The 21945-nt window shown below is 36.4% G+C and overlaps 1 protein-coding gene across 1 annotated transcript in view; it reads right to left on the reverse strand.

The window, feature by feature from the left end:
- Positions 1–21945, reverse strand: part of CAMKMT (calmodulin-lysine N-methyltransferase) — a 221484-nt gene that overhangs the window by 22879 nt on the left and 176660 nt on the right. The window contains exons 5-7 of the mRNA XM_055816135.1: positions 19131–19185; positions 18017–18080; positions 12850–12916 (exon numbers count right to left, since the gene is read on the reverse strand). Of these exons, the coding sequence (XP_055672110.1) occupies positions 12850–12916; positions 18017–18080; positions 19131–19185 (186 nt within the window). The remainder of the gene's footprint in view (positions 1–12849; positions 12917–18016; positions 18081–19130; positions 19186–21945) is intronic.

A 21945-nucleotide genomic window follows, 5' to 3' on the forward strand; every position in this document is an offset into this window, starting at 1 on the left:
GCTATAATCTACTTCTGGTTAAAAGCCATCTCCATTCACATCCTACTCCTAATATTTAACTGAGGATCAGTTATAATGTATTCATTCAGAAATGTTCCCTAAGTATACAGGGAAAAAAGGAAATTTTATACATAGACTAGACTATACTATATGCAAAAAAGGCTCATAAATATGTAGACAGATAGATATAGAGCCGTAAAGACGTAAGGCACCTCAATATGCATGTATGTGTGTACAGACACAAAATTTGAGAGAGACTGCTTTTAAAACATGGAAATTATGAAAGGGGAGGCCCAGTTGGTTGGGAAAGCTTTGATTATGTGGGGCTCAGTGTAACCGAACAGATCAGGACTCATTAGTCCATTTGCCCTCCTGGAATTTACTGTGACAATCCAAAGAGAGAAAAGAGTAGATTAATTTAATTTTTCCCCCTCAAATTGAAAGTAATCCAGATTTTAGAAGCCTAGGTAGCTTTGCACACTGGCACGCAGCAGGCATCCAGTAGTGGAAAGTGACAAAGGAGAGTTCTCACTCTCAGCTGCTGGCTGCCTGCTGGCTACCAGCGGCTTTTTCAACCCTGTTTCCGTGGAAACTTAGGTTAGAATGGTGAAAATTAGGTAAAGGTAAGTTTTGTGGGTTTAAAGCATGCACTCTAATACTTTAAGAATCCTGAAGCAGAACTGGAAATTGGTAGATGAACTGTGAGCCTTAAAAGGCCACCTTTGGTTCTCATTGCTACAGAAACAGAGATCTGATCAGTACCACTATAGGGATTTGAATTATGATTTTTTTTAACCCATATATTTACTATACTTCACACATACAGTTCAGAAGGCAGCAGAGGTGCCTCCTCCTGGAAAAAAAACCAAAACACCTCCCTCATGTTACTGTCAGGTTCCTGCCGAGCATCCGAAACACAGCATTTTCTGCGCACACCTACTGTAGGCACAAAGGAGTTTGTGTGGGTAGGTAAAAGCTCAGAAACCATAATGCTGAGCAAAATATGGAATTGATGAGTTGCCAGGAGCATGAGCAGTGGTGCAACGTAACCGGCATGTGTGCTGTTAGGAGTGAGCTCAGGGCCCCCCACACAGGCAAAGGCCAGTCTTCCTCCATTTTCCTGATCTACCACCAGAACTGCTCTTGGTCTCTAGCTTCAACACAGTTGCATTCCTGAGAACACGATAATTATGCAAAGGCCAATGATAAATTTACATGCAAGATTTTCAAAATCAACTTTGCCATACATTTTCAAAAGGTACAGGAAAATCTTTATTCCTGTAGGGAAATACCCATATAAACTAAAGATACTTTTTATAAAATAAATACCAACAGGACTCATTGTGATCTCACTCAGGTGTATGCACACTGGTGGGAGAGATGCAACTACAGGCTGTATGTATTCACCCATGCTGCCTTTAGCCAAGTGCAAGTATGACTGGTAGGGGCAGTGTAGCTAGGGTACATGAAGCTCAATACCAGCTGCAACCTCTGAAACAGTTTTGATAGCTAACTCTGGCCTATCACATCTACACCGTTATACATTTAATGCTTCCACAAATTTGCATGAGCTGCAATCAAACATCTGCACCTACAACTGTAAAGCGGACGTGCCCTCGCATATCAGGGAATTGGAAACAATTCTGCTCAGAGTCAGCATTATTACATCATTAACACTGATGTCACAATCAGCTATTTTGAATTCTAGTGCTAACGAAAGTAGTGAATCAGAGTCAGGATGTATATAAATACCATCAACTAGTCATACAAGTTCCTGTAACCCAAACACAATTCCTGAGTGTGAAGTACAGAAAACCCACTGATACTGGAAAACAACTCTGAGAAAGGCAAAGATGTGTATATGTATACCTAAATGTATGTATCTATATGTAGTAAGGGGGTGAGGAACAATAATTTCTTCAGGGATTATTAAGGATGTGACTCTTGAGCTTAGTGGTCAGACCTGAAAGAAATACTGAAGGCACCATGAAGTAAGGGCTGATTGCATTTCCATTTAAAAAAAAGCACTGCTAGGAAACCCAGGAAAGTGTTAGCAACAGAAATCTGAAAATCTCAGTCTTTATGAAGTTTCCTTTAAAGGAAATAGACATAAGTATAAAAATATCATACCGCAAAAAGTCTTTTAAATCACCAGTATCATGTTGAGTGCCAGCATAAAATACTGAACAAAATAATTATTAATATTTTTCTTTTGTTCCCTTTCCACCTTTCCAGTGATGTTCAATTAGTGGACATAAACCACTTTTTTTCTAAAGCCACTTTTCTTCCAGCAAAATAAGTTTTTAAGCTACAATATTTTTATGCCCTTTTTTTGAAGGAAGATTCTACCGTACTTACAGCTGAAATTATTTTGTAGATCTGAAAAATGTGCTTTACTCTGTATTTCTGTCCAAGCCACACCTTCAATGGCTGTTTTGTAAAAAAAAAAACCAAAACAAACCCAAAAAAAACCCCAACCCCAAACCCCCAAATCCCTAACATATTTAAGGCTGTGTAAAGCCCACACTTGACATTATTTTGTGCTGGTTTATGCACGTTTAGTTTCTTGCAATTGAGAACAGACAACTCAGTTGCAGCAGAAAAGGCTCTGAAACCCACTGGAAATATAAAAACAGGTTGCCAGCTTTTTTTTTGGCTACAACAAGAACATGAAAAAATGCAATAGAATGTGAGGGAAAAACACTACTGGCACTGCTCAGCTACTACTTAGGTCAAACTGATGGTGGCTGAAACTTAGTACCTGGCTGCTTTATGGCCTGTATCAAATGAATTTGACCAATTTTCAGAGAAAAAGTAGGCACATCACAAACCTATTACTATATTTAGCTATCTTGATGGTAGTCCTAGCAAAAAGGACAAGGACTGAATAAGCTATGGAGAATGAACTATCCTCTCACATGCATAGGTGGCTTTTCGAGGTCGGGGTAAAGCATACTATCAAAACAGTCTGAGAAAATATGTACTGATGCTTTAGTTTCCTAGGCTGTCAACCTTACACCATTTTAAACAATAAATTAGTTTTAAAATCCCCCAAACAACACACAACACAATCAATGCATTTTTTTCTTTTTCTGCCCCCTGATTTATCTTTTAAATTGATGAGCAAGCTGAAAATGTGATTAGGTCAAGATAAAAAGAATTACAATGATAATAGAACAAGAAGATCAACTAAGGAGTAGAGACTTTAAGTACTACCAGTGTACCCTCAAATATCCCCTTGTATTTCAAAGAAAAAAAAACACAACAAAATAGCCAATGTTGCAGGAATAGTTACGGCAACCAAGGCTGCACTCCCTCTGCACAGTAATTCTAATTTATGGAGGATAGCCTGACAAATGTCAACACTTTCTTACACTGGTAAAGTATCTCAGCAATCTACAACAAAAGACCTGATTTTACCAGGTTTTTATTTCTCATGCAAAATTCCTCATTACTATTATTATTCAACTTCTGTTATTCAGTGTTTGTCTTCCTAGCGTATCTAGGCAGGTAACTTACATGAGAAAAAACAGGCTAAGTCTCTGACTGTTGAAAACTTGAAACATTTCCAAGTCCCTCTGAGACGTTTTTGTGATGAATGGCATAGGCTAGAGTAGCTCTCAAGTTAGCAGAAACACAGTTGTGCAGTTAAAGACAAAAAATCAAAATTAGAAGACAAAAGACACAAAAGGCTTACTTGATTCAAAATGTATTAGTAGTTTTAATAAAGATAAAAAAAATTGTCCCACTTAGCAGATGAACAACTACCAAGAACCCCTATCTACCCACCCCTCTTCTTTTCATATTTTAATTTAGGCTTCAGTCTTGAAAAGCATTATCATTGGTAAGTATATTGGTTCAAGTAAAAGATTTTGTCTCGGGGTTTTTATGACTTTCTCTATGACATTAACTAAGCAAGTTCATTATCACATTAACAAAAAGCATAATCGGGATGTTTCTCTACACCTTGATCTTTGTTTGAGATCCCTCAGTTTTGTATAAAGATCAAGAAGATGGATTTCAATTCAGCGACAGAGGCAATCTGTACACCTATCATTACAACTCCTGTGAGGAGTCTTGCAAATTTGCCTACTATAATTTCCCCATCTTTCTGATTATATTCTCATTAGGTTGCTCTTACTCCTCCACCTTCTTTCACCTTCTGCCTTTCTTATCTTCACTGCTTCACTGAGGTTTGTATTCTTATCCATTATCTCATACCCTACAGTGCATACCTGGTTTGAAGGTACCAACGCTAAGTTTTCAACCACAGCTACCCCACATCAGCCATTCTCCCTTTCCTCTCACATTTCTAAGCAGTTTGAATGTGGTATTTACAAATGCTGATGAACATTTCCTTCAAGAATCTCGTTGCAGGTTTTGGCAACTTCCACATCACTTATCTACTCTGGTTAAAGTATACTGATAATTTCTCTGAGCTAGACTCAAAATCTCCACTTTATCCTCATTCTTTTGGACCTTTCCTCTCTCTTCAGCCCAGTAAAATCTTGATATTAATTAGACTTTTTAACTTCACTATCCTGTTTGGTTTTTTTTTTTTTTTAGTTGTCTCTTACTGTTTTTCCAATGTGCTTTTCTAAAGATTATCTTCAAACTTTTCCCACATCTCTGATCATTTCACAATGATCCACCTCAACCTCTTTTTCCTCTGAATTTTACTTCTGGGCTATCTCATCCATAAAAGCTAAATCCAGCTACTCACTTCTCTACTACACACTGTGTATCCAGATTCACAACTCAGTATTTTTCATAGCCTCAGTGAGTGAGAAGCTCATCATCCCTAAAGCATAAGGCATTGTCGTTACCACCTTTTCTTGATCCCTTTGGACATAACCATAAATTCCAGTCTGTAATCTGGACTTAGAGCTTCCTCTATATTTGCATACCTCAGCTCTGTTCAGATTTTGCTGCTTCTCTCTGCCTAGCGTGTTAAGAAGTTTCTTATCTATGCACTCAATCCCTTGACTATGTCATCATCACTTACAACTTAACATCACAATGTTGTTCTCTCTGCTCTTGGAAAATGCAGTCTTTCTGTATTAATATTTATTCAGTGGGCTGCTGCAAAAATGGTTTTTCTTGCCTACAACCCTGATCTTGTCACCTTTCTCTTTGTATTCCTTCAGGTAAGATGTAAGTCTTCTTTTCCAAATAGTTCACAACAGTTCAATTCTCTATTTTTTATCTCTCATTCAATATTGCAAAGACATGTTCCTTCTTTAATTAGCCCTAATGTCAGTCTACATCTCCCACTTCACTTTTCAAGCAAGCACATTTACAATTTTCTTCCACTACGTCATCCATGAATGTCCGCAAACTTACTCTGTTATCCTTGAAACTCTCCTTTAAAATAGAGCTTCCGAAAACCTGAAAAGAAGCTAGGCTGCTCTTGTGCCTCCAACCCTATCATGCTGACTTCAGTCATCCTTATCATCCTTTCTCACCATACCTACCTCTGGTCTTAGACCATACATTCTCTAACACAAACTGCTTTTTTGCTCTGTCTTTATACAATGCCTGGTACAACACATGATGGAACTTCATCACATTAATGTAGTAATAGGAAAGAAGAAAAACCACCAAAACCAACTATGGGTCCCTTCTAATTAGAGACATTCTATGACTCCAGGTTTTCCTGCCTAGAAGTTACTTTTTAAAAATATGATAAAGTTACATGCTTCCCCTATTCCTTATTCTAAGAACATATTTTCTCTCTCTTATTATGTACAACAGATTTTGCTAAAATTCAGATGGGAACATTACAGTTTTGTTTTCAAAAATAACAGTCCTAACACTTACACATTTGCTGCATATCAAAAGCTACTACATTTCTGGGACATAATAAATACACTGCATGTAAATACAACTGTTGCAGAATCAAGTTTTCCATTTTGTAGACACACCATAGCCCAACATTCAGCACAAGTGTGGCTATTTTTTAAAAAGAAGTGAGAAAATCTTGCATAAAAATGTTATTACTAAAAAAGAACCACTGGTGTTTTTGAATTTGCCTTTTCACATTCCTCCTCTACATCAATACATTCTAAATCAGTCTTTATTAATGAGATTGACTACTACTTTTAGCAAGGTTCATGTAGTACATTATGCACAAAATGGATGGTTCTCACATTCTAATTCAGACTGATATGGCATAAAAAACCACATCATGTCAAACTGCAAGACAGCATAAGCACATGTGGCACAACCATACTGGTCAGATCATTGAACGAAAGCTTTGTAGAAGTTCATTTTGTGTAAAAATATGAAGGAAAATATGACAGTTTCTTGTTCTATGGAAAATAGTCTATCCATGAATACGGGAGGATAATCAAGGAAAGTAGAAAAACCAAAGAATGTGAAGTGAACCAGGCAGGTCCAGAAGGCCTGAACTGGAAGAAAAACCAAAAACAGCAGAGAAGGCGTAATTCATTGGTGCCTGAATTCTGAGGGCAGAATGGAGCATAATTCCAAGACTTCAGATTTTTCTATCAAACCCATATATCTCAGGAAATTAATACACGTTTCAGAAAGATATCCAACTTGATTTAAACATATTCACTGCTTAAGAAACTACCACTTCCCATGGAAAGATGCTCTAATGTATTATCATTCTGTCAAATCTCATTTTTTTCTAGACTGAATTTGTCTAGCTTCAATTTTTCTACATCTTTTTTGGTACTTGTAAGCTAGATTTAAGAGTGACCTTCTATTAAAGGTTTTTTTTCCCCCACATGAGACTTTCAGATCAAAATAATTCATTTCTTAACCATCAAGTAATTCCTTTGACAAGTTAAGTAAACAGAGCTCTTTAACTCTCTCATTTCCAGACTCTGATTCACACTTCTGCTTCTTTCCTGAACCCCATTAATTTTCAGTATTTTGGATAACATTTGAATAACTGAATATTAATTGAATATTAATGAAGTAAAGATAACACTGTAAGCATAATTTTGTCAAAATTTTGTTTTTTCCAACTTTGCTATGTCTGTGGCAAAGATTAGCTGAGAGCACTTGTGAAGGAGAGAGCCTCCTGAAAGTGTGTAAAATGTGCTTTTGAATGACTGTCTATTAACGTGGAGCCAAGGTGGAGAAGGAAGGGTAGATGAAGAGTACAATGGTAACAACACAAACAAGGAAACAGTGTAAAAGTTGGCTAAAAAGATGGGTACACAAAAGAGCATAGGAATAAAACAAGTAATCTTCAATTACATCTACAGTAACATCTTATGGACATTTTCCTTTAAAGCCCTGGGAAGAAAGATCAAAGTTCAATGGTCTCCATCTAGCCTTTCTGTCCAGTCCCAAAGAGTACAAGAGGAACAGTTTTACAAAATGCATGTTTTTAAGCTAAGAGACCATCATAAAACAGCCAAGGATTTGAGCAAGAACTATTTAAAACAATGCAATAGCTACACTTCTAGCTAGCACCCAGCTTTTCTCCCTGTTCTTCCAAACACATAGAAATTTCTCTATAAAGCTTGCTAAATTTTCTATTTTTTTCTCTTTATATACTTTTATCTGGTCACATAAAGAAGCCAGGTAAAACTACAATGCAATTTAAAATAAATTGCAACTTTATAAAATAATCACAACTGGGTGAAATACACAAATAGGAGAGGCTTGGAAGTTGGTGAAAGTAAGCTGGTATGGTCAAACAGTAAAAAAGGTTATTAGAAACAAGATGCCATTCATTCAAAAAGTCACACCCAAACAAAGAAAGGATCACAAGCCAGGAAGACAAAATATAATAATAAAACTAGACAGGCCAAAAATGAGTGTACCCTGTCTTTTATTTTAAATCTTCCTGCCAGCTGATGATCACGATATAGAATGAGCACTCACAGAGGATAATCACATTTCAGAGAGGTGAAATTAATTCTTTGCATCAGTGCAAAGAATTCATTTCACTGTAGAAGAAACTGAACACAATTTCACCACAGAAGCCTTTTTTGATACAATTTCTGTAAAAGAAAGTCCTGTTTTATAAACTTTGAGCTCTTCAGTGATGCAAATAAGTATTCAGATAAAGGTGATGTGGGTAACACAGGCTGCTTCTGATTCCAAAAAGCTATTGGCAAAGACCCTCACCAACAACATTTAAGGAAAACAGACAGTCACTGGAGAAGGGTCCTGGCATGGCTAAATAATAGAACAAAAGACAGGGAACAGGGGAGTAGTAAATGGTCAGTTCTCACAATGGAGGAAGATAATCAGTGGAGTTCCCTTGGGACCTGTTCTATTCAACATGTTTACAAGAGATGAGCACTGAGGTGGCAAAGTCTGCTGATGTTAAGAAGTTATTCAAGATAGTAAGGAAAAGAGCAGACTGTGAAGAATTGCAGAAGGATGAAACTGAGTACCTGGACAATAAAATGACAGATGAAATTCGGTGTAGAGAAATGCAAAGTGCACAATGGGAAAAATAATTCTGGCTTGATAAAGAACATTAAGGTCTCTGAACTGACCATCATTGGAAAGCTCCTCATGTGACAGACTGTCATGAAAATACTAGCTCAGTGCTCAACTGCAGTCAAAAAAGCAAATCAATGTTAGGCATTTTTAGAAGAGGAACAGAAAGCATTCCACTGCATACATCTGTAATTTATGCACATTTTGAATGCGGTACTGACCACCCTCATCTGAAAATAAGTAAATTGAAATGTTCCTTGTGGCAGCTTCCTTCTTACCGAGCGATGCTGTCATGCAAGAGTGTTACATGAGGAAACTGGAAAAGTAGTTAGAAGAACGGGATTCCTTTAGGGTTGACAAATGCAAATTCAATAAATATATTTTCAGAAAGTTTGAATTTAGCAACCCTCAGGTCATTTTGATGAATGAAACCAGACAGAGAGTCTTTATTAAGGCTGTTCTACATTGATGGAACCTGTGACATGATGAGTTGAAATTAGGAAGGTTAGAAAGCTGGCATATTTGAAGAACATTACAGTAAGGTAAAATATTCATGTGTTGGCAGCTATAGAGAAAGAGGTAATATAAGAACAGAATCAAGACAATATAGTTCAGTGCTCTGTCACTGAGACCTCATTCACTATTATACTGGATGGCATTTACGTTTTTACTTTTTAGGTTTAATTCTGCAATTTTATAAATTCATTACATTTGTAAGGAACACAAAAATTTGGGTAAGATTATAACCTATCTGTTAACCTTTACAGAGAAGGAATTGTCACTTTTGGTCACATGATCATACATTCTTGATGTGGGCTCCAATGCTGACTATGGAACGAACAAGGAATATGTGATACATTATTACTAATCGAATCAAAGGGTGCATCACACCACAAGCATTTATCTCACTGACTTGATGTTAAATGTACTTGTTTACGCTCTGACATGGAATGTAATCTCTCTGTGGCAGCTCTCAGCAAAACAACAGACTTGTCCACAGTCCTGTATCAGAAGTAAGTATACAAATTTTGTTCCTACCAGATTTTGGTCTTTTCAGACAAGGGAATCTGACGGAAGAACAAATTCCCTAGTAGGCAAGACAGACAGAGTCTATTAACCTTCAGAATATACTCTAAGCCTTCCTCTTTGGTAATGTTTATCCCTCATGACATTTGTAAAAAATTTTTCAAAATTTTACTATCGAAACCCCTGCTTCAGGAACAGCTCCACATTAAAACAAAGAGAAGAAAAAGAGTAGAGATCCCCTGACTTTGTTATTGGTAATTTAATCATAGGTGGACATGTTCAAAACGATGATATAATGCCTGTCAAACCAGTAACAATTGATGGTACAAAGACTGCTATCAGATAACTCATATGCTAAGTTATGGGGTAAAAAACATGATTCATAGATAATTTTTAAACTGTGAAAAAAAAATAACATTGTCAAACCCATACATAGGATTAATACACCTTCTTGGTGTATTAATAGTAATTACTCATTATTAGTAACTTGGCAGCATTACTGCACCTATTTCCAGTAAGCATAAGCAAAAAATTCTGAACATACTCATGAAAGCTAAAAATAAAATAGAATTGTATATCCACTGCTGAAATAAACTGTTTACGAAATATCTATTATTATATTATAACACTTAATATGACAAACTGCCAGTTTGGCTTACATTACTGTACTTTTAAACAATAATCAAGAGTTGGCAGAGAGCTAGATAAGTGCTCATTTGCTGCATTTTGTATAAATCTAAATAAATAAATGTATGGCAGGTTGTCCTAATCTATCTTCTCTTGGCTGTTACTAGATTGTTCCTTTTTGCGCCATACATGTTTTGGTATATTTTCCAAGTCTAGACTTACATGTCTGGAACAGTTACAAACTGACTCTTACTGATAATTTGTGCTCCATGTGCAAGGAAAAGAGTACAAGATCCTGACGTGAGATGAAGGAGCAGTGAGAAGGGTTTCTTCTGAATTATTTTTTTGTAAGAAAAGAATCTTGTAACTTTGTACGGGACAGTGTGCAAAGTTACAAGACTGGACACTGTTTAAATGATATGTTAGAGTGAGGAACATGCCTTCTCCAGATTAAGTGAATGTTGCAGTAAGTCACTTGAATACATTCCTATATTCATTTGCCTGCAAGAACTGATCAACATAAAAGAAGTCACCTAATGTCACTTTGCATGCCAGTGTTGCATTCTTCCCTACAAAACACTACATTTTCTTGTGGTTCTTTCCTCCCCTCAATTATCATTATATAACTAATGGTTTTGGTTGTAGGAAAAGTGAGTTAGGGTTATAAGAATATTTCAGATTTTACATCAGCCTTTTAGTTTCTCCAGGGCCTTGAGAAGTGATCGAATAACTTTGTTACTGCCTTCATCACATGTCACTTCTCAAATAACTAACCTTAATTTTGATAGGAAAAAGCAACCATTAATGTTTATAAGATAGAAAAATGCAAGATGATCATTATTTTGGGGATTAGAGAGTAATTTGAATACTTTTTAAATGAAACTTTACACTTACAAAAAATCTGCAACAAAAATCTTAAGAATGTAGAACTAAGAATCAAATTATGTATTTATTATAATAAGCCTTATGTTTTGATATAGCACTTCAACTTTATTTTGTAATTTAATTATTTTATTTATGCAAATATGGCCCCAAATGCTATTGCACTCAAGAAGTTAAACACTTGACATTTTTACTCCTTAAAATGCAACATTTTATGATGTCTAGATATGTTTATTAATTAGTGATTATTAACACCCAGTAAACAACATCATGTCTTGTAAAAACACAATCTTTCTTCACAGCGTGAGGCTGAAATCTATTATTCACTGATTCCATATGCTGAAATACACTCAAATGATCACAAATGACCTTAAGCATTAGATAAATGTAAATGAGGACAGGGTAGAAAATGTGCTTTTGATTGATATCTAAAAGACCAGGTTTGAAGTCTTGACAAGGGATGAAATCTGAAATCTCACACAAAGTAGACTGCAATTGGAAATCTGCAAAATCTGAGCTTCTGGGTGGACGTACCACACAGCCTCTCCTCAGCAGAGATGAGTGTCTGAGGCCGCTTACAAGAAGCGTACAGCACATGGAACCTGAAAGACCATTCCTGGGGCCCACGTGGCCCTTTGTCTACTTGGTAGGCACTTATTAGGATGCAGAGATATATCTCTAAGTTATATGCATGTACACTCTAACGAAGGCAGAATTTTTCTAATCCTAAGTGCTCACTAAAAAGAACTTCTCTAAGGATAAATGATGTGATCGATAGCCATTAAAATTTTATGGGTTTAACCCTCTATGTTAATAAGCTTATTCTGCTGTGACAGCTTGCCTTTCTCAGCCCTTTTTCAACTTTACTTTTGTCACTTTGAGAAGGACTGAGAGCCCTTCTGGAATGAGAATATTAAAAAAAGAAGAAGATTTAGACACACAATAAGAATGCACTATTTGCTCTCAGGTAGCCATCTCTAAGCACATTCTAATTCTTAACCCTATATCATGAATATGAAGTACTTTACAATTTACTTTTAAAATACTACAAGAGGTGAACACACTTCAAAATTTCATCTGCTTCCAGTCCCTACTGTACCTGGATATGCCTCAATGAAACAGTTAAACAGCTAACCTCAGTGGCACCACCTATTATAGGGTGGGTCATGAAGGGCTCTGGAGAGAATCTGAAACCAAATTCTCTGAACCTCTACAACATTCACCCTCCAGAGAATGCTTTTGGGGCCAACTTGGAGACAACAGAGCTGGCACACTATGAGAAGAATGCTGAGCGTGCCCTGCACCTTTGGACATAGTCAATGAGAGAAGGGTCCCAGCATGCTGTGCCTGGCTCCCATGCTCCCCATCTGTCTTTGCAGTGACAAGATAACTGATTGCACAGACACAGTGACTAAAAAATGTCCCATGGATGCTCCAATGTCTACCTTGGGGGCAAATAGGATTTGTTGCCACCCTGAATTCTCAAAACTATTTAAAATGAAACTTGCCAGTGATTTAGGTACATTCATTCCAAGCCTCATATTCAGTGCAATGGGTAACGTTGACTCTGAAACAGCCAAATTTCAACCATTCTCTAAACCACAGCTTGAAGAAACATAATGTATGTTAAAAAAAATAAAAAGGAAAGCGAGGTTATGTCACTAATATTCATCATAGTCTATTTGCTATGTTAAAAAGCAATTAATTTTTTTTTTGATACTTCCAAACTTCTGTTCTGTATCACTTACATTGTATATACATCTGTGTCAGCATCAGTAGTATAGGTCACACTTTCACATTTTTGCATAATTTTTTGCAATTCACATTTACGTTAAATACACATTTACATGCAAGAATCAGTAAAACAGTTTAGTAGCATCTTACCAGCTTGACACTTTCTGAGCCTTAAATACTCCTGCATTTTGGTTTCTTGCGATGATCTCACTTACATCTGTACCATATAAGTTAAGACTTATCTACAAAACTAAAGCAGTAATAAAAATAATAAAAAATACTTTTCCCCACTGTTAATATCTTCATAATGTCTTTTATTTGTTTGATCTTTAATCTGTGCTAAGAGTCAGTCTTTTTTCAGAAGCATAAGTTCTACAATGCTGCTCCAGCGCATCAGCCATATATCTATGCAGCAATTTGCTCTTGTTGCTTACCTCTATTGACTGTTTCATTTAATGAATTGCTAGCCCTGTAGCTATAGGCCAGCAATATAGAGGACTGAAAAATATTTCCCATACCTTACATACATTTAAAGGTAACTACTGTTCGCAAATATAAGAATTATAACCATGGTGAATAGAATTTTTTTAGATGGTCACTTAATCTTCAGTTTAGTTTTGCTGCTTTTGACTGTATCACTAGATCACAGTGTTGGGATTTTGGAGGCTTAGGGGTTCTGAGTACCTGCCCTGCCACAAGACACATAGCTTTGCTCCTGGCTCTGTCTGGGTGAAATCCAATGCACAGCAGGAGCACCTTAACCTATAGGCAAGGGAGTTTCTAGTCCATTTGCTTTTTTGAGAATGGTTTGGAACCACCATAAAAGACAGTAGAGCGCAATAAATGCCTTTTCTTCCCCATAGGCACCGCAATAGTGCCTTAGCCTTGTGTCTCAATGCCTCAGCCTCATGGTTCAGATTCTTACAGTTTGGAAGATCAGGTCATACTTTGGTAGCCATTCAGGCAGGCCAAAGCAAGGGCTGCAAATGAAAAGTTTCAAGGGGAGCTGTGCCCTGTCATCTATGCCTAGAAAGATAACCTTCATAATCAATCATCTGTGGTTAGTCAGAAGCCACTGGCAGGAAAAGATGTAGCAAGTAATCGAAAATTATGAGAATACCAAATGTCACCCAGTGTGAATCTATAGGTATTTGAATGATTAACTCTCAAAATCAAAAAAATTATCTTAAATGGACATTTTTGGTAATGATGTCAATGATCCCTCCTTCTTATTGAAGACAGTGTTCTTATAGGAAAATTAAACACTAGTGTCAGGCTAATTTAAAATATCAGTGATGTATCTTTTTAATTGCTTTGCTGAAATCACATAATTTGCCTTCCTAATACGGTTGGCTATTTAGAAAAAGTTATTTTAGGAAAGCAAGTAGACAAAAAATTTTTAAAAAAAGACAACTGACACTTTGTGAAGCCAAAACCTAGAAATGGAGTAGCAGGAAACTGGTTTAAACAAATCTCTGTAGTTTGGACATGCCTTTTAAATCTTTTTGACAATATACAATGAGAAGTAGTAATGAATGGTCTATACCTGTGAAGTAAAAGGAAGGCATAAATAAAAGCATGCTATTTTTAAGTAGAGGCAGAAATAACATTGGTGATAAATTAGCTACACTGCACTTAAATTATATAACTGAGCAAAACTATTAATAATTGTTGTAAACATGTTAACACTAGCATTTTTTAAATAATTTATGAGCCCATGTCTTCAAGCATTCAGGCTGAACATGACCTTTCTAACCTAAATTTCCCAGGACTGTTGAAAGATCCATACACTATATTTTAATGGCCATTATAGTGCACTGCAACAATGTTTTGTATTATTGATGCTTTCAGACAGTAGTTCAAGTCACCAGTGCATGGTGTGAAACAGAGCTAAGGCAGAAGGTACACAGCCTCTCTGGAATAGGAGACATTTTTTTCTAAAAATGAACCTCATCCTTGGTTTGGACATGTTGAACCGTGTATAGATGCTTCCACTGTTCTGGGGAAATAGAATTTGATGTTCATGACTCACTATGTCACAGATACTACCTAAGTTGGAAAATTTGTATCTGACTGGATATCACTCAAAATTACAAAAGGGGGTGAATCTGATAACTTTGCCTATGTATTTCTTTATTATTCACTTGAAATACCTACATTTTTCTTTTTAATACTTTATTTAAATGATCCTAAAAGAACTTACATAGAACACACTAAAGCAACAATGAAGTTTTGAACAAAGCTGCAAAAGCAAAAACCTGTCTTTATTTTATTGACTTTGCAATATAAATGATCTGTTAATCAATTAAAACCTGTCCATGATAAGCAAAAGGAGTGAGTGGAAGTCTTTTAAATGGACTAGTAACTGAAATAATCATATCCTTTTAAACCTCATGCATAAGACCATTGATTAATATAAAATATAGCTATATATTTCACAATGAAATGGTTAAAATGGCAATTATTTGAAATTAACATATTTGTAAATTGTTTTTAACTTGTAACATTTCAATAACATATCCTAATATAAATATTGAAAACATACATAGTGAATACTAAATGTGGAAGTATGAAATGGAGAGTAATATGAAGAATGTCAAAAATTAAAAGAAAAATCAAATCCTCAAAAGCTTGAGACTTCATAAAGCAAAGCTGTTAGTTACGCTCACTGAATAGTGATAACAACAACAAAACCAACAATAATTATGATGATGATGATAATACAAAGGCAGATTCTCAGATGCAATGCACTATTGCCAGGTCGATTTTCAATTACTTTTCACTGATGTATTCATTTGTTTCTTAATGTGCTCATCTTGCCCATTAAGAATAATTAGCAGGCTTGCTTGGTGATTTCCTGGCTTCTGACAGTGATTTTTTTTTGTTGTTGTTGTTGACAACCACTTTTACTTTTTGGAAAGTAATTTTTGGATATTATAGTATGACTGGCATGTAATTTAAGCTTCCTAAGAAATTTAAAGGGAAGATGTAAACAGTAATTTTTAAACAAGATTATTTTAATCTATAATACCTACATAAAAAGCATAATACTAGGTATTAACTATTCCTGAAGAGCAGAATCTAGAAAAGAAAACAGTATTTTATCCCACAGTAATTTCATTTGGTATGCTAAACAATTAAAAAATACCATCAGTAATAATAAAAATGAGCAGAAATACATCATCTGTGGTCTGGTGCACTTGGGGCCAAACACTATTTCCACTTACTCTAAAAATTCTTCCCGATTTCAGTGAGTCTGGTGTGGCTGAAACAGATCTAAATTTAGCCTAAACTTCTGTTATATATAGCTCGTCACTATAGAAAAGAATGCAAAGAAAACTACTTTAAGACAGATCATAAAATTACTACTGAAGTCCATAAAACACATAAAATGCAACATAAATTTTATTATGTGCACTTTTAAGAATACACTCCATCTACACTGTAAAGTTCTTAGTCTGCTGCACTTTGGCACCCTGCTAATATTAAGCCCATTGTAAAATCCAACACAATAAAAGCACTTTGAATGCTGAGCCTTCAGCACCAAATGTTAAAAAAGAAAAATAAATTCCTGTTAGAGCCTTGCACCAATCACTTCTCTGAAAGGGATTCACTGAGTGAATACAGATGAAGACCTCTTGTAAGACTTTCGGAAATAAAAGATATTTCTAAAACATGTTGTGAAAAATTAAGGTGTGTTAATTAGATGACTTTAACAGTATCTTCTTAAGGAATAAAAGCACTTTAATGTGTTTAATTCCAAAGACAGAGTGAATAATTTTAGCACTCACCAATTTTCCTTGCTATAGAAGACTTCTAAATTTCAAAAAAGTTCAGGTATGTTTATGGAATCTACTATGCAAGATATTTGCTGACTTGATGATTACTGAGCTCACCTGAAGATTTCTGTGGGTAAAATGACCTTCTGTTAAATACCTATGCTTCTACAAAACATCAGTTTGTTTTGTTAGGCTAGTTTTGAAACACTTTCTTCCTCCTATGTTTTTTGTCTTCATAATGACATCAAAGAAAAATTGGAAGGGGTGATGCTGATTAAAATCCACAGAATAATGAATACTTCCTCCACAAGACATCAGTATAACAAACTAGAATTTATCAAAATAAAAATCCCTGGAATAAAACTGAGAACTTGCATTTTCATGAAAAGGAGACTATTATAAGCCTTCCTTCAAGTTTTAAAAGATATGATCTAGGATTGGCTGTTTTTTCCATGAAATTGTTAAAGTGTTGTAAGCAATTATAGTTACCTCAGTTACCGCTGAGAAAGTCTTTTTAAAGGTAGTGGCTAATATTATTATACTACTATGTCTCTTTTTTAACAGTCATCTGCAACTGCAATTTTTTTAAACCACAGATAAGTTTAACTTTTTTTTTTTCACTAAATACTCATTACGTTAGCTCAAATACATACAAAACTCAAATCTAAGTAATTTTGATGATGCAGTGGTCAAAACCTGAAAAACTAGTCTGCCTTAAAATGCAAATGGAAAGATTACTAAGGAACAAAAGCAAATAGATAGCTTCCTTTTTTCCCTCTCGATTTCTAAGGGCTATTAGTATTCACTGTATATATCTGTTCTTGTTCTGTGCTGATATTTAATGGGGCCACAAATCATGCCCACTCATTCTCTTGCTTAGCCAAAGTCCAGTTCAATTTTCTGAACTCTGTGTTTATATTAGAAAGGCATAATAGCAATTTATTCTAATATAAGAAATATTATAAAATATTTTTTACAAGGGACAGAGGAGTTTCACAATGCTACATCAAGAGAAATAATGATAAATTGATAATTGATTAAGCACACTAAATGGGTAATTTGTAGGCAGTTATAACTTAGCAGCAACAATGAAACCATTCACTTCAATATCTGCTGGAAAAGCTACGACAGTATACAAATAGTGGGTATGTTTTAAGAGGCTAGTATCTGAAAGTAAAAAAAACCCAAATAAAATCTAGTTCTGCAAAATGGATATGTGGAGAGGAGCTAATGATTTGATTCACTGCTACACCTCCTGTAATGTGCAACATACACACAAGGAATCTTTCAGCACTCAACCACAAGACAGATATTTACTACTGTACTTGCTCTATACCAACACGTACATTTTTAATTAAAGAAGAAAATGTGGCATTTATTGTGGGGAAGCTGTAGCTCTCTTCAAGATATTTTTTTAATTACTTATGTGGGGACTTTTTCTTAATATACCCCATGCTGTCTGTCTTTATATCGATTGTTACTCAGCCAGTAAAAAGGAACGAGCACAACAAACCAGTTTTCTATCTGAATAAGGATACTTTTGATGGCCTTTTCATTTCCATCAGTTAACAGAACTTCTTTGACATCTGCAGAAATAGCAACCTGAAAAAAAGAGCACAGCAAACAATGAGCAAATATGCTTGTCTGTGTGGAAGTGAAGACAGGAGTGACAAGCCTTCAGTATCATGCTTCCTCACCTATTTCTCTGTAACAATCTTCAATCTTTTTTCATTTTATGTCTGCATTATTTTAATCATTCAATCAAATCAGTCAATACTTTTATCATTCCATTTGCGGGAGCCTCTATCTTGCTATCATTCTGTTCCGTAATTGCATTGTGACAGCCGATGATGGTATTCTGAGAGGCTTTCATTTGCGGGCTTCTGTTTATCTAGTAGAGCCATCATACAAGGCTGTCACTCTGCCTTTCAGCTTGCTTCTGTCTGACTGCCTGATGCCCTTCATATAACTTTGCATTGCAGGCAGATGGCTTTGTAAGGGTAATTTTTTTGTGAGCTTTGACATGCTCGCACATTGGGCTGTAACCTCGACACATTGTATAAGAGCGACAGGTTTGTCAAATGCCAATCAGTGTAACAATATGCTTTTATTTGTAGAGACATAAAAACTTGTCTAATGCACTGCACTGCTACATAATATCTCCTGAATACATGACTCAGAACCCAGAGAATGGTGAACGACTCTCCTGAATGGCCAATCTAATTCAAAAGAATCTAATTACCGAGAGCTCTGGATCATGTTTGTTGGTGTAATAATGCAGGCAAAACATTAGCAGCTATATCATGGTGCTCCAACTGTGATTCGCCAGGCTATTCCTGTATCTTAGCAAATGGGACTATAATCTGAAAAAAAAAATGCTTCGACTATGGCAATGAAAGACAGACCGTACGTGGCCTGGAATGTCACAACAAAAGATATTGACTACACGGAGGTAAAATGTTTCTGCTCATCGAGGCAACCATAAAATCAATATGATACGAAAGCAAGTCAATCTAGAAGGTCTCTCAAGACTCTGCAGCTTGACCGCAGCTGAGGCTGTTGACAGTTCTCTGACCCAGCAGTTGGAGGCACTGGAACATTTTTCCTTTTGTTTCTTCCTCTGAATGGGATTGGAATTGAGAAAAGACCTACCATGAGCCCAGCCAAGCATGTCATGCCACCCCCTAGCTCACACACAGCAAGGTCCCTGAAAGAGAGAAAGGAAATGGTAGAACCCATACAAATTAGATGAAAATGGTCAGAGAGACATATATGTTACAAGAACAAATTGCCATCTGCAGTAAGAACTGAGCTACCAGGAAGTTGTAGAGACATGACTAGGCTACCTCATGTCGTTTTGCGTTTTAAAAATAATTATGAAATAGAAAAGTCACAAAGCAGGCAAATCAGTGGGGGTTCCCTCATTAGTGTTCAGTGCAACATTACCACCGCTGAGCTGAAAAATCTGAGAAGGTTCCCTTTTTTCCCTTGTCAATGGCTCTGTCTTTTAGAACTAAACTAGCTAGAGTAGCGAAAGATAATTGTTAGGAAAGGATAACAATGTTAATCCACATTCATTATTGCAAAAACAGTTAGAGAAGTAAATGAGGAAATTAATATTATTTATATATCTCTCCATATAGTTATGCCTAAAAGCCTTTTTATATAAAAAGAGAGTAGTTTTAAAACAAGCCATATACCACAAAACAATTACACACGAAGAAATCCGATCCTTCAATTAGCACTTAAAACTGCAAGTGACCTACAAACAATGCTGTTATGAACAACGATGGGAACAGCAAACAGTTAAGCCACAGAAAACGGAACGAAGTTAGTGTCAAGAGCCTAAACTGAGCCCAAGCAGAGGGTTGAATACATGGTCTAAAAGGCTGCTTTTAACTTAGACCATACTGAGCTGTTATTAAGACGTGCATGTGAAATATAATTTGGCGCAGAGCGTGCCGGATGGGAGCTTGCAGGGGGAGCCACAAAGAATGTCCTCCCGAGCCATGGCCTGCCCCAGGAGGGGAGGAGGGAGGGACGCTGACCCCGCGCCGAAACTGCATGGAGCGGCGTCCAGGGCACGGCGGAGCCTCCGTTTAGGAACACGCTGCTTTATAGCTAAATCTGCAGCAACTGTTACAGCTGGCAGAAACATTCCCATTGAGACATTTTTGACAGGCAGAAAATGGAATTTCAGCTAAACAGATTTTTTTTGGTGTACCTTTTATTGTCCCCTAAAACACCAACATTTGAAAACCTGTTTTTATGTGAAAGTACTACCTTCCTACTCGCTTGACTCTGATGTTTAGGAAGAGCATCTAGGATACCATATCAATATCAGTAGATAGATGCTGATATTTTGTTTGCTGAGCTGCTGTCTGGATGGGATAGATTTATTTTTCTCAAGACTACAAATTTTATTTGAAAAAAGTCTAGTTGTCCTATTTCATGGAAATGAGACCAAAGACGGGCACAGTTTGGAGGAACAAGCTGTACGTAAACCCAATAACAGATGTGGGAAATTTGCTGTTTGTGGTTTAAATGGAATGATTATAGGTTTTTCCTCACATAAGTTTTTATTTTTCTACACCATATATGTCATATATATTAAAAGCATACACATATGGTTATATATATGAGATTTACAAGGCACTTAATCCTTTGTAAGAGTCATGCTTATTGAAATAAACGCAGGAAGGAGCTAGTGTGGGAGTTTTAGTGCATTTTGAACCAAATTTTTATGTACTTAATATACCAGCATATACACATCCATACTTACACATAAAAATAATTTATTTCAGTGCAAAGTTCCCTTATTAACAGATTTTAAAAATAATATCTCTTTTAGGCAATATTTAGTGACATTTATCCAAGATAATTAAAATCAGAAACTCTGCTCTGAAGGTACTGTTGAGAGGGCATAATCCTGAGAAATCAGGATGTGAAACTGCCCATTTCCTCCACAGAAGTGTGACTGATCAGTCTCTGAGTATCCAGGCTTGCATACCCAAACCAGGAAAACACCCTTTTAGTGAGCAGCCCGGGGAGGTTTGCTGTGAAGAGCCTCTGAGAGCAAGCACAGCATATGGGCCATGGCACAGGCTGGATGGCAAAGTGCTACAGGGACACCACGACAGCAGCAAAAGTCACACAATACAGTGCCCAGCTAGACTTGGAAGAATGAGCAACAACTGCCAAATTGGGTGTGTTAGCTGCCTCCTCTAACGGGGTGGGCTTCGTTCAGGTGGTGGACCAAGTAGAAACGAGGCTTTACAAACCAGGGCATGCTTTGGTGCCACATCTTTGACTTCAGATAGGAGTCTGAGCCAGCTGCAGGAACCAGGTCACGGCTGATATGCTTTCAGCTTTGGTACAAGGGGCAGGGACTTACAGGTTGGTCCTCTGTATTTTACCAACACTATATGTACGCAGACTGAAGGATTTCATAGAGTCCAACCTTGTTTACTTGGTATTAGCCTTGCACGCTCACTCAGAACACAATTTATGCCTCCAAATGCGTTGTTATAATGGCTTTTCTTGCACTCCACTCATCCTCTGGACAATGAAACTTCAAGGATTTCCAAGTGCAAAGCTCTGTACACTCAAGGGGAAAGACAGAGGATGCAGGATGGATTTTATTTTCAGGTGTTCCTGTTGGAGCCTTGATAAATGTCTTCTACAAGTTTAGAAAATGTGAAAAAATGAAAACAACTAAAAGTGCAGGATTTCTCAAAAGTGTTTCACAACACTTAAACACAGGTGCAAATTCCTCCATTGCTATATGCAGTGATTATTATGTGTTTTATCAAGTAATACTTTGCTTGCTTTTGCAACAGATGTCAGTTTAAAGAATGTCTTTTATTTTTCCTGACCTTCACAATCAGTACTGATTGATTGGAGCTTCACTTTTGTTTCCCAAAAATCAAAGTGAAATAAAACGCCTTGAGTGGAAATCAAAAGTCTT

Source organism: Falco peregrinus, chromosome 11 (genome assembly GCF_023634155.1).
Source record: "Falco peregrinus isolate bFalPer1 chromosome 11, bFalPer1.pri, whole genome shotgun sequence".
NCBI classification, from domain to species: domain Eukaryota; kingdom Metazoa; phylum Chordata; class Aves; order Falconiformes; family Falconidae; genus Falco; species Falco peregrinus.